At 45.7% G+C, this 14356-nt stretch overlaps 1 protein-coding gene across 1 annotated transcript; it reads left to right on the top strand.

Moving 5' to 3' along the window:
• Positions 1-299: 299 nt before the first annotated feature.
• On the top strand, positions 300-7082 carry CI51 (51 kDa subunit of complex I). The gene is made up of 2 exons (XM_087543727.1): positions 300-501; positions 5373-7082. The coding sequence occupies exons 1-2, from the start codon at positions 448-450 to the stop codon at positions 6834-6836; spliced, it is 1518 nt and encodes a 505-aa protein (XP_087399853.1). The 5' UTR covers positions 300-447; the 3' UTR covers positions 6837-7082.
• The last annotated feature ends 7274 nt before the right edge of the window (positions 7083-14356 follow it).

Genomic DNA, 14356 nt, shown 5'->3' with positions numbered 1-14356 from the left:
GTGAGGCAGCCAGCGGCTAGCGCCTGCGCCCTGCGCGTGCGAGACGCCCCCAATTTTCAATTTTGGACGCTCCCCTCCTTCGTCCTGCGCGTCACGTGTTGCAGTGCGGTGCGGGGCGTGCACTGGCTAGGCGTGCCGTGCCGGGCTGGCACGCGTGCCCAGCCTCACGGCCCAGACACGGCCTCAGGCGGGCCACGTGCCGCCACGTGCCGGGCACGGCCCGTTTAGCCACGTGCCAGGCCGGGCACGCGGGCTATCAGGCCGCTGGCCCATTTGGCCAGCTATACTCCACACACACACACACACACACAGCCGCGGCCTCGAAGAGCGCTGGTTCCCCTCCTGCACCTGGCCTGGAGCTCGCCCCGTTTCTCCTCCCCACACCACACTAGCCTCTCCCCGGTTTTTCCCCAAATCCGACGGACTCGAGGCCAAGCGGAGGCGGAGATGGCGCTGCGGTGGGCGCTGCTCAGATCGGCGGAGATCTCTCCCGGTCGCAAGGTACAAACCCCACCTCCTCCCCCCTCCCCCATACCCACCCGGGGTTCGCGCTTGGATCTGCCTGTTGTCTGTAAATGCAAATGGAAATGTAAACGGAGAGAGTGGCCGATTTGAGGCGCCGAAACCGGAGAGAGTGCCTGTTGTCTGCCTGCTTCGAATCTGTTTGGGGGATTTGATTTCTAACTGTGAGGACGAGATCGCGGTAGATCGTTGGGTGGCCATAGGCAGCTCGTACGAGCCCCCCTGTCCGTTGTTTCAGCTGTAGAAATACAAGTGGTTAGTATATAAGTACGCCTGACGTTTGGCAGGACAAACACTGCTTATACATATATTTTCAATCGTGGAGGGAGACTATTGTGTTCTGTTAGTTCATGTGCTTGACAGGTGTAGTTTGATGTAGCCCAGATTGTTTTTTCTATCTTTCTTCCACAGCACTAGTAGATTCTATACTAGTTGCTCACGTCGCGGTTGTTGTGCCTTTTTGCATGGGTTCTGATGCGTGTGCCATCAAACCGCACTATGGGTGTTGTGTTCCTCTTATAGCTTTATTAATAATGTTCTTTGTGATGAAATGAGACACATCTCCTGTAGTTTTCATTGTTTCCTGATTGACTGGGGCATGTGGTCAATTGTTGCACTGGAACACGTAAGATAAAATATCTGCTACTCTCCTTACCTTTGCCAAAATGAAAAAAAATTCTTTGCTCTTTAGACTAGATTGTTTTCCTACTGGATATGAGATCAGAATTCCACAATAGTGGTGCTTTTCCCATTTCAACTTATAGGGAAACATGGACATGTTTTTATGAAGATCTCACATACAGGGATAAAATGGGTTTAGTAGAGATAATCTTGGGTTTAGGCTTTCAGTGTTAATTGAAAAGGTTACAGATGTTGGAAGTGTTACTTTTATTTCCTTTGTGACTACTTGGGTTTTGTAGCACGTGACCCACTGTTACAGATTTACAGTTACATCATCTGTTTCTCGGCATTAATTCGTTAGTAATCCTTTGGTAGGTAACCTGGAAGTCATATAGCCTATGCCATTAATGGGTTTCTTTCCTGTGATAAGAATGATATCCTATAAGTTGTTCTTAACCAAGCATTTGGGTTTACAGTGCTATCTTAGATGTCTGTGAATTAGTAGTATGCCCTTTTTGATCTTTGCTAAGCTGCCATATACTGGATTCTTATTTATTTTGTTTTACAGTGCATAAGTTAGGAACTGACATGCAAATATGAAGTTCGATCATGCATTCTCCACTTCACTGTCCATAATCTATCCATATTTTGTTTATTTTTGTTCATGCAGTATACTCTATGCTGCTCACTAGTTGAGACTTATAATGATGGGAAGGGTATCCGATATCTGGATGCATTTATTTGTCACTTCCTGATGACCACTATAGCAATTCTTTATGTTTTACAGGAAAAGGTTTTTTGCCCAGCCCCATTTACTAAACTGAAACAACCACAATAATCAGTTAATTATTTCTGACAGAGTTAATTTGAGAACCAAAAACTGTGGCACCACCGGGCTCAGAGACTGTACATGTACTTCACTACAGAGTTAAGTCTGGAAAATAAAGAGTAATTAATCAAATTAATCAGCCCATTCCTCAAACCTGTGACCTCTGATGTGCTTGCATTTGGGCAGACCATCTAGTTTCAACAGTTCAGGGTGTGAAGTATTTGATTCTGTACTTGAGGGTTGATTCAGTCTTGGTAAATGGTTGAGGGTTTGTAACATGCACATTTTCTTTCTCTTTCCTAGTGCTTTTATTAGAGATGCAATCTGAGTTAAATCCTGTAAACAGCTTGCGCACCAAAATTTGGTGAACTAGATGATACCCTGCATGTTGCTGTGGGATATTGTTGCAATATATTTTGATGGATTTGGTTGTATGAAACATGAATATTTGGATTAAGCAGATGAAGGCTAAAATTGAGGATACATATGATCAATGTTCAAAAAAGCGGTAAGCGTAAGCGGAGCAGAAGGCCACAACTTAGAGCAATGGCAGCTTAGCCGGGATTAAGCGTTTTTTTTAAATTGGCCAGAATTTGGCTGTTTTTGAATAGTATGCAAAGAAAATAGGAAACATAGCACATATAGATAACTGAGAGTCTGAAATAGATAAGGTTTAGTGGTTCACACAGCAAGCATCTCTCCATGTCCATCTTAAGCCTTTTGTCCCAAACAAGTTGGGGTAGGCTAGATATGAAACCGTTTCACGAGGACTTCCTAGGAGGTCACCCATCCTAGTACTACTCTCGCCCAAATGGGTTTCATACCCAAAGGACTTGCTAGTTTTTACGTTGGCTCGCCAAGCCTATCATAACCCTTAGATACGAAACCCTTTCACGAGGACTTCCCAGGAGGTCACCCATCCTAGTACTACTCTCGCTCAAATGGGTTTCATACCCATGAGACTGGCTAGTTTTTACGTTGGCTCGCCAAGCCTATCACAACCCTCCTCCTTTACCCGGGCTTGGGACCGGCTATGCCTAGAAGACATAGGCAGAGTTTCACACAGCAAACATAAATGCATAAATAGCATATAAGATATAAGATAAATGGCAGCAGCTCAAGCAGCCAAGCAACAGCTCAGGCAGCCAAGCAGCAGCTCAATCTTTGATCTTTTTCTTCTTGGATAATCTTTGCTCTCTCTTCTGCTGCCGTTGCTGCTGCACTAGCAGCACCATCATTTCCTCCTCCTGACTCCATACTAACACTAGACCACTAAACTGCTGCCGCCTGCTGTTGGAATTAACCAAGGACCAATGAATGAAACTATGAAACAAACAACTGATGAACTGAACAAGAAAGCAAACTGCCGGTGTTCTGATCCAGTAGGGGTGGACGTCCAGGAGGACGAGCTGCCGGCGTTCAGATCCAGTAGGGGTGGACGTCCAGGAGGACGAGCTGCCGGCATTCAGATCCAGTAGGGGTGGACGTCCAGGAGGAGGAAGAGGAGCTGCTGTCGCTCCCTAACTGAGTATCCCTAGCCGAACAGTCCAGTTTTGGGCAGGCCTTTATAACCCCCCCCCCCCCCCCCCCTCCTTCCCCCCCGCATGTAGCCCAGGCTTCGCTTTTTTATCGCTTAAGTGCGCGTAGCGCTCGCTTAACCAACACTTAGTGCTAAAGCAGCCGCAAAATCTTGCTTTTTTCCGCTCAATGCTAAAAGTTGCGCCTAGGGCAGAAGCGAACCGTTTCACTTAAGCGCTGCCTAATAACGCTTTCGTGAACAGATTCACTGTATTAACTATTAAGGTGGGCCTATTACTATGCATGTTTGCATGTTGAGGTGGCTCTTTTCCCATGCATGCTTGCGTGTTGAGATAAATAGGTTACCACGGCTCAACTATTTAGTTATATAGGATATCAGGCATTACAAAAGATTGAACAGATTAAACAATAAGTATCATATCACATCACAAAATTAGAAAGAGAAGCATGACGATATGACCATCAAACCAAGTCCGTAGGGTGTCAGTACTGTCCAACACATCCCACGTTGTCTGCTCCAAATCCCCCAGACCGAAGCACCACACTTGCCCACCCACAAAGTCGTGTCCATCCAACCATAAAACAAATAGGAGGCAGAGAAGGAGGAAAAAAAACCGTACGCCACATTGCCCACCGCTGCCTCCTGTGCCGCCGCCAGTACGGTTTGGGTCTGCAGCAGCTGGATGCTGGCCACAGGTGAAGTACCCGTGCAGGCTGCCAAGGATTCTGCATTTCTGGAGATCGCCACCAAGGGGGTAGACAACCCTGAGCGCCTCTTTCCCCATCCCAACTCTAGATATGTATGTGTGTCTGGGATTTGGGTGTTTCCTTGATCTGGGGTTGGGTTTGGGTGGTGGGAGTTATGGAGAGCTGCTGTCATGACCTTGTTCATTGCAAGTCTGGGGTGATGGGAAACTTAGGCTACTGCTTGGTTAGTGGTTGTGGATTCGTCCTGGTAACATGTTGTGATTGTTGAGCTGATTTGTTTGAATAGGACAAAGTGGAATAATGCTGGTCAGGAATTTAGTTTTTCTATTGGATTTTAGGGTATTTATTGGCCATTTGGATTTGTTGTAATTTTCGGCACACAATTCCCATTTTTAGGCGTAATTATGTGTCCAGATAATTGGTAAGGACAATTGCGATTTATATGAGTTAGATCACATCATATATAGTGCTTCTGTTATACTCCCTCCGTCCGGGTTTATTAGGCCAGTGAGCAGCATAGGCATGTCCATATTTAAAAGGCCATTGCCTCAATCAAGGTGTGGAAACGCTTCACTTTTTCCTGGACCTTCCACATTCGGTTCATTTCCCGCCGCAATTAACTCCCACCCGTTAGCAAAATAGATGGGATGGTGGGCTCAGTTCTCAATTAAAACGGACACACGATCAGCTGGTGCGTGCGCTGCTTATTCGGTTCGGATTGGCCATGAATTGGCCAAGATGGGGGTGCACGCGAGGAATAAGCGTGAGAAGGGTGCGGTAGCTACTAATGCGGATCAGTTAAGGCATTAGATTATATGGTTTCTGGAGCGTCCGCTAATAACCAGTGGTAAACCCGGGGTTCCTTGGTCCTGCTGATTTGGCTTGCTGGCCCACTAAACCCTGACAGAGGGAGTACAATCACACTGCGCTGTGCTGTTGCTTCTGTACCTTGTCCAAGGCTAGTGTGCAACTTCGTCCACATCGAGTTAGCTTGCTTGCTGGCATCATTGCCTTATTAATCCTTCTTTCCTTTTAAATTACCATTGCCTTATTGGTCTTCCTTTACTCTAAAATTGGCTCATATAGTTCTAGTCAAATTAAGAATATTGGCATATCCCTCATTTTATTTTGTTTTGTTTTTCCTTCGTTCCAGGCTGCACTTGAGTACTTGCATTCTCTATCAAAGGCACAGCCTACTCGTTCTATCTCATGTGCCGGCCTGCATCCTGCTGGCAGATCATTCAGCACCCAGGCTGCTACTACATCAAGCACACCACAGCCTCCACCACCACCCCCACCTCCAGAGAAGACTCACTTTGGTGATCTTAAAGATGAAGATCGTATTTTCACCAACCTCTATGGTCTTCATGACCCTTTTCTGAAAGGTGCAATGAAGAGAGGTGACTGGTATAGAACCAAGGATTTAGTGATTAAAGGGGCAGACTGGATAGTTAATGAAATGAAGAAATCAGGTCTACGAGGGCGTGGAGGTGCAGGTTTTCCGTCTGGCCTCAAATGGTCTTTCATGCCCAAAGTGTCTGATGGACGTCCTTCTTATCTTGTTGTTAATGCTGATGAGAGTGAACCAGGAACTTGTAAAGACAGGGAAATCATGCGCCATGACCCCCACAAGCTTCTGGAAGGTTGCCTGATTGCTGGAGTTGGAATGAGGGCATCAGCTGCTTACATCTACATTCGAGGTGAATATGTGAATGAGCGTCTGAACCTTGAGAAAGCTCGGCAGGAAGCATATGCATCAGGACTTCTTGGTAAGAACGCTTGCGGGTCAGGCTATGATTTTGATGTACATATACATTTTGGTGCTGGTGCCTACATTTGTGGTGAAGAGACTGCCCTACTGGAGAGCCTTGAAGGCAAGCAGGGTAAACCAAGGCTGAAACCACCTTTCCCTGCCAATGCTGGGCTGTATGGCTGCCCCACAACTGTCACAAATGTTGAAACTGTTGCTGTGTCTCCAACAATTCTTAGGCGTGGCCCAGAATGGTTTGCGAGTTTTGGACGCAAGAATAACTCGGGAACAAAACTTTACTGCATCTCAGGTCATGTGAACAAACCTTGTACCGTTGAGGAGGAAATGAGTATACCTCTGAAGGAATTGATCGAGAAGCACTGCGGAGGTGTGAGAGGAGGATGGGACAACCTGCTTGCAGTTATCCCTGGCGGTTCATCTGTTCCTTTGTTGCCAAAGCACATATGTGATGACGTGTTGATGGACTATGATGCACTAAAGGCTGTACAGTCCGGATTAGGCACTGCAGCAGTTATGGTGATGGACAAATCCACAGATGTAGTTGATGCGATTGCTAGACTGTCATACTTCTATAAGCATGAGAGCTGTGGGCAGTGCACGCCTTGCCGTGAGGGTACAGGATGGCTCTGGATGATCATGGAGAGGCTCAAAGTGGGCAATGCAAAGCTAGAAGAGATCGATATGCTTCAGGAGGTGACGAAGCAGATTGAAGGCCACACAATCTGCGCCCTCGGGGATGCTGCAGCATGGCCTGTGCAGGGTCTTATCAGGCACTTCAGGCCTGAGCTGGAAAGGAGGATCCGCGATCGAGCTGATAGCGAGCTGCTGATGGCAGCTTCCGCATGAGCACCACTTCTGTTTTCCTGATTTTATTCACAGAAATAATGCAAACCGGTGAAGCTCTTCTGTACAAGCAGATGTAGCTTACCTTATTGGTTCGAACCTTTTATGTCCATGTTTATTTGATGCGCTGGTGAAGCCTTGTGTGCTTTGATGGAGAAGTAGAAACGAATTTGAAGGATTGTACCTTGTATGTTACATGAGCCTGTTTTTCTTCTTTAATAATGTTATAAAGAATGACTATCCTCATAATCTGATTGAACTCTAAAATTATGTCGGCATCTGATGGCTAATGTTTGCTCTAGTTGATATTAATAATGGATTTGTGTTCCACTTCTATTCGGCTTCCTGAGCAGCAGCCAGACGAAGCTAAAATGAAGGCAAAACCTTAGTCTAGCCCCCATCTCCTTCAAAAGATATATTTTCTTTCTGAACCTTGTTGGCGATGAAGCACCCTGTACAACACGTGGACTCTGAGAAGTGGGTTTGGGCCACCACATTGTTATCAAGCCTCCTTTGTCCTTCGTGGCACGTAATTCCTTCATGATTTGGCTGTTGGCTTGATTCTCTTCCTGTTGAACAGAGTGTTTTAACCGGACTAAGCACGCCGTCTTATAATCCTGCAGACTAATCTTGATCGACTTATGAAGTTGCTGCAATAAATAGTGAGAAAACTACAAGCCACGGTGGCTCCTATCCTCATGGACAGGGGATGATGAATGATGAGTAACATGTAAGTTGCGTTTTTTCCCCCATATCTAAAGATAAAAAACAAGAACAGAAAATAAGATTCACTTAGTGATAAAGTCAACAAGCGCACATGTCAGGCTGGGAATAGTTTGGATCAAAACTTAGTTTTTGGTTTGGTTTTTGATTTGGTCTCACTAGTTTGGTCTCTACTGGATTTAGATAGACAAACAATTTGGTTCGGTTTGAGTTGTGGCTAATAACGGATTGGATAGGTTTGGGTTGGGTGCAGACTTATGGGTTGAAAACTGTTGCAAACTATGGTTTGAGACCGGATTGATGGATTAGTCTCAAGCGAAGGTCCAAATGCCACCACCTTCCCAGCACGCTCAGTCGCTTCTTGTCAATCTATCCATCGTCCAACCCAAGCTTCGTCCACGTGCGTACTCGTGCCATGGACGCCTCTGACTTGGGAGAAGATGATCTTGACTTGGACCTGCTGCACCTCCATGACCACGCCGACGACAAGGGTGACATCCATGACCACGTCGACGCCGGCGTAGAACCTAGAATGTTGGGAATAAGCCGTGATCGGCACGGTGGTGACAGGCGTGCGTGTGCGCCAGGAACGGTCCGTGCAGGCCATAGGAGCGTATGTGTGTTTGTCCGTGCGTGTGTGCGCCAGGAGCGATCCGTGCAGGGCATGGGCGTGTGTGTGTGTGTGTGTGTGTGCGTGCGTCGGGAGCGTGGCATGGGCGTCGGGCGCGCGAGCCGGCCACGTTGAGTGGATGCATGCGCGTCGGGCGGGCGAGCCGTGGAGCGCGAGACGTGCCGAGTGTGCGAGTGGGGTGCGTCGAGAGCGCGGCGTGGCGCATTAGTGCTATAAGTCCCCCTCCCTCCCGTGTATTGTACCAAGCGGGCCGAGTTCGTGCTCGAGAAGAAAAACAAAAAAACTGTCGGTGCGACAAGGTGTTTGTCTGTGACCAAATTCTCTGTGTCCATTCTCCCACTGTATCTTGTTGTCTTCGGTGATCACCGGTGCGCCGGGAGTCCGTTTTAGCTAACATAGGAGACGATGGCGACCAACACACCCTGAGCAAACGATCATGACCTGAACGGCAACTGCCTTCTTCAAGTTTGTTTGTATCCAAGTTCCAACACCCGAGCAGCAGATACTCACTAGTCAGTTACACAGCTGTTGTGCTTTGTCCATGGTTTGAGTTTGTGGGTTTAATCCAAAACTTGGAAACAGTTTGAGCTGGATTGGGTGGGAAATACGTATAGTTTGGTTTGGTTTGGATTCTAGCTACAAGTTTTTGGTTTGGACGCTGGAGCTATACTCGTATAGTCTGGACTGGTTTTGTCCTGGATGTCAAACTACAAGCTATACTCGTACATAAAAGAGCTTGATAATTTCCAAGTGCAATTGTCGTAGCACTTTTCAATGATGGAGAGGGTAAGTATGGATTGTCGAACCAACATGGAGCTAAAGGTAATATCAATATGCCATTTATACAACTCTACGTACACCAAGCGTTTGCTTTATCTAGCAAATAAAACTAGAACTACTTTACAGGTATGAAAGGATAGCTTTGCAAGATCACAACGATCGTGAACATAAAAGTTAAGTGTTGCCTAAGTAATAGTACAATATTATACAATATAATACAAATAGGGAGTGAGAAATAGTGGTGGTATGGTGTGTGGAATTGTCCCTGGGTAATTAGCTAAGTTACTAAACCGATCATCATTGCAAGTTTATATGTGGGAGAAGTCTCTGCTAACGTACAATCCATAATTTGAGTCGCACGTTCTATTATTGAAGCTATTAGAAAACATCCACAATTACTAACAAGTTCATTAAGGTAAATACAACCATAGTATTAAGATATATTGCCCCCCCTTCAATCCCATATGTACCAATTTCCATGGTGAGGCGAGGTTTCGGTCACTCCTGCCGCCATATGCATAGTCCTTAAACATACTAATAACCCTAACGTGTGGTCCATGCGCCCTCTCCTATTATGGGCACCAAAGGATAGTAGCATAACCACATGCAACTTAAACCGATCACAACAATTCAACAATTAACCCATAGGACAACAATACTCTACTCGGACATAAAGAAGATGCAATAAATCATCATAATAATAATCAATAGCATCCATGTTCAAGTAGGGGATTACATCAGTTTGTGGGAAAGTGGATCGCTGAATAGAAGTGAGGAAGGTGATGGAGATGCCGGTGATGATAGTTCCCCCGGCGACACTCCGGCACTATTGGGAGAGATGGGGAGAGAGCCCCCTCCTTCCTCCGTGGCCTCCGTCCTAGATGGAGAGAGGTTCTTCCCTCTTGTTCATGGCCACCATGGTTCCCGGAGGGGCGAGAGCCTCTCTAACATTGTATCTCTCCTCCTCTTTTTCCCTCTGTTTTCTTCTCTGTTTCAGATTTGTTTCTATGGCTGAGCACGTTTCCTAAATATCCAAAGATTCGTAACTCCGACCGGGATGATTTTTTGACCCTATCCCCCTACCAAAAATTAGCTTTCATGCGGCGAAAGAAGGTTCCCTCGCGCACCACCTTATGCTAATTCCTTCGCCCAAAAATCCGATATTTTCTATAAACAATTCACATTTTTTAGCTTCCGGGCTTCGTGAATTTTTGACCTATATTTCAAAAAACAATAGAAAACAAGAGCTGGCTTTTGGCACTGGATTAATAGGTTAGTACAAATAAATGTTGTTCCAAAAACATAAATAAATGATGCAAATAAAGCATGAATACTTAAAAATTATTGATACGTGGGAGACGTATCAGTGCTACATGGATCAAGTTAATTGGATTAACATGCAATAGATATGGTATGTTCATTGGATGCCACAATTATAGATGGAGGTTAATCATGGATGAACATGGCATGGGATGGTGATGGATATAAACTATGACTATCTACTTATTTTAAATGAAGTAGGAAATCATATATAAAGAATTTCCCAAATAATACATAACAAGAGAAAGGTTAATTATGGATTAAGCCTTAACTGCAATTTTAGTTGATGCACGCATGCATGAGGATGACATATTAATGATCTACAAATTATGCTAATCAACATGGCTTATTAAACCAAGCTTGGATAAATTAGTTATTAATTAGGCTTTTTAATAATGCATTAATGTAGTTTAATTAAATCCAACATTTTAAACAGTGCAAACATGTATGCAAAAGACATATTCATGATCTACACATTCTTTTAATCAAGCTTTGTACATAACTTGTCAAATTTGGAGTTCTTACTCCTATAAAGATTGTTGGAGTACGAGCCTACTAGGAACCTGATAGGTCTCCAACGTATCTATAATTTTTGATTGTTCTATGCTATTATATTATCTATCTTGGATGTTTTATTTGCATTAATATGCTATTTATATCATTTTTTGGGACTAACCTATTAACCTAGTGCCCAGTGATAGTTGCTATTTTTTCCCTTATTTTTGTCTTCTACAGAAAATCAATACCAAACGGACCGAAACTTTTTGAGAATTCTTCTTCGACCAGAAGATAACCACGAAGCTTCGGTAGGAGGCTAGAGGGGCCATGAGAGAGCCACAAGCTCGTAGGGCGCGCCCTAGGGGGGGTGCCCCGGGCTTGTGGGCCCCTCGGGACTCCCCTAACCCTAATTCTAGCTCCATTAATATATACCCAAATATTCCTCGTATACCAGAGGGCGCATCAAAAATACTTTTTCGCCACCGCAAGCTTCTGTTCTCATGAGATCCCATCTAGGGGCCTTTTCTTCCACTCTATCAGAGGGGGATTCGATCGGAGGGCCTCTACACCAACCTTGCTGCCCTACGGATGATGTGTGAGTAGTTTACCACAAACCTACGGGTCCATGACGAGTAGCTAGATGGCTTCTCCTCTCTCTTTGATCTTCAATACTATGTTCTCCTCGATGTTCTTGTAGTTCTATTTGATGTAATGTTCTTTTGCAGTGTGTTTGTTGAGATCCGATGAATTGTGGATTTATGATCAGATTATCTATGAATACTATTTGAGTCTTCTCTAAACTCTTTTATGCATGATTAATATATGTAACACCCCGGATGTAACTTTCCCAATTTGTACTCCAACTCTTGCCGTTTCCGGCGTTAAGTTATTTTATTTTCTCGGGTTCGGGTTTTTGTCTCCGTGTGTTGTATCATTGTCATGTATCTCATATCATGTCATCATGTGCATTGCATTTGCATACGTGTTCATCTCATGCATTCGAACATTTTCCCCGTTGTCTGTTTTGCATTCCGGCGCTTCGTTCTCCTCCGGTGGTCATTTCTACCTTTCTTTCGTGTGTGCGGATTAAACATTTCTGGATTGGACCGAGACTTGTCATGCGGCCTGGGTTTACTACCAGTAGACCGCCTGTAAAGTTTCGTATCATTTGGACTTCGTTTGATACTCCAACGGTCAACCGAGGGACCGAAAAGGCCTCGTGTGTGTTGCAGCCCAACACCCCTCCATTTTGGCCCAAAACCCACCAAAACCCTCTCCATCATCTAGAGCGTTCGATCACGATCGCGTGGCCGAAAACCGCACCTCATTTGGACTCTCCTAGCTCCTTCTACCTATAAAAAAGGCATCCCCTCTCCAAATTCGCGGATCTCCTCTCTCCCAAACCCTAAAAATCCCCTCGCGCCGTCGCCGGACACGTCCGTCCTGGACGGACAAATCCGCCGCCGCCGTCCGCGCCAACCAGGGCACGCCACGTGGACGTGCGCCCACATCACCGCCCGCGGCCCGCCGGGCCCGAGGAGAGCCCCCGTGGCCCGGGTCTCCGCCGCCGCCGCCCGACCCTTCTCCTTCCTCCCGCGCCGCTCACCGGCTCCCCGCCGCCACCGCGCCGGTGCCGCGCCTCCGCAGCTCCGCCGCCTCGCCATCACCGCCCGGAGCCGCCGCGCCACCTCGACGCTGGCGCTCGCCGCCCCGGCCACCATCGCCTCGGCGCCCGTCCTTGCCGCTGCCCCCATGGCCAGATCCGGCGACCGCCCCCCCTCTCCGGCGAAGTCCCGGCCGACTCCGGCGAGATACGCCACCGCCTCGGCTTTCGTGCACCGTTGACTTTTATCTCGAGGTGTTTTTTCTTCTTCTAAGTCCTCAAATCTTAGATCCATATGCTCCTATTCATCATGTCGTATCTCCTCATCCGTAGCTCCGATTTGGGCATATAGCATATCAAAATGTTCATCTCAGAGAGTACATCATTTCATTCCATTGCATCATTTTCATTTGAGTTCATCTTGATGCCCGAAATGCTGTTAGAAGAGGGCTACTTGAGATAATTGTCAGATCTGCTACTCCATTTAGAGATTTGTCATTTTTGCCATGATTATTGTGTGCATGATATGCCCATGAGCCCTACATATGTTTTGTTAAGGGTTTTACCATCTTTCCAGAGGTGAAACCCATGTATTTTTGTGATGTGTGTGGTGACCAACACAAGCTTGCAAAGTGAGGCACTTGGTAATGCTAATTTCAGAGACTTAACATTTCCACTAAGTCCTTGAGCTGTTTATCTCATATGGCCATATGTTCATGTTGTTTCCTAGTGATCCGTGCCTCTTTTGAGGGTGATCAGAAAGGATGTTTTGTTAATCTTGTAATGCCCTATCCATCCATGTCTTTGTTTGCAATTATGGAGCATCCTAGCTTGAGTCAATCGAGCTCTACTTTTGCTACTTCGTGAATCTGGGCAGATTGTCTACTTGTTAGCGATTTTGCCGAGGATGTTGTAGTTGATCTGTGCATGCTATGCTATTGTTCTTGCCATGTCTAGCTTGCATTTTGTGTATTCTTGATGGGTGTTTGCTTAGCTTGTCATGTCTTGCTCTGTAGTGAGTGCATCGAGCTCGTAAACATGCCTACTTGATATCTGTTTTCAGCATGTTCCAATTTTCACTAAGTCTGAGAACTGATTATGTTTTTGCCATGTTCACATGCTTGCAATTGTATTTTCTGATCCCTTTTGGCTCAAGGTCACTAAGGGACTTTTGTTAATCTCTTTGAGTAGCTCCATGCCATGCTTTACTTTGCCATGTTCAAGTCCTGTAGCATGTAGTTTTGTTGCTCCGAAGAGTGCTATCTAATCTGAAATTCCAGAGAAGTGTTAATTTCACTAAGTCTGAAATCTGTTTACCATATGCATTTTTGCCATGCTTGTTTGAACCTGTTAATGGATGAATTGGCCGTAGCTCAGTGCTAGACTTTTATTAAGCATCATGAATGCATCCCTGCCATGTATTTTGTTGCCATGTTTGGGTGCTGTAGCTTGTTCATCTCATTGCATTTAGATGACTACTTGCTGTAAATCGCAGACCGGTGCCATATTTGAATCGCTTGCCGTTCCCAAACCGTAACTCCGATTCCGGCGTTCTTTATATCGTTTTCAAGCGATTTCATCTCATCTTTCCAGTGGCACACTTGGATTTCCAAGTTGAGGCCAGGTTCATGCATCCCTTGTCAAATCTTGCATATACTTCCCGCATCGCATCCCGCATAGCATACCATCTTTGCATCATATTGTTTGATCCTTGCACGTGGTTGATTGTGTTCCGTTTGCTGTTTGTCTTGTTTGGGTAGAGCCGGGAGACAAGTTTGCTAACGAGGAGCCCGTTGAGTTTGCTTTCGAGGATCCAGTCAACTCTGACAGCTTTGCAGGCAAGATGATCATACCCTTAAAATCACTACTATCTTTGCTTTGCTAGATGCTCGCTCTTTTTCCATGCCAATGCTATGATGCCTACCACTTGCTTTCAAGCCTCCCAAATTGCCATGTCAAACCTCTAAC

This window comes from Triticum urartu, chromosome 2A (genome assembly GCF_056163025.1).
Source record: "Triticum urartu cultivar PI428250 chromosome 2A, HENAU_Tu73, whole genome shotgun sequence".
Taxonomy (NCBI): Eukaryota; Viridiplantae; Streptophyta; class Magnoliopsida; order Poales; family Poaceae; genus Triticum; species Triticum urartu.
The sequence above is the reverse complement of the archived record's forward strand: the minus strand, read 5'-3'. Positions and strand labels throughout refer to the sequence as shown.

Coding starts and splice junctions, on each gene's coding strand:
- CI51 (XM_087543727.1), top strand. CDS start 448: ATGGCGCTGCGGTGGGCGCTGCTCAGATCGGCGGAGATCTCTCCCGGT. Junction 502..5,372: donor AGATCTCTCCCGGTCGCAAG/GTACAAACCCCA, acceptor CCTTCGTTCCAG/GCTGCACTTGAGTACTTGCA.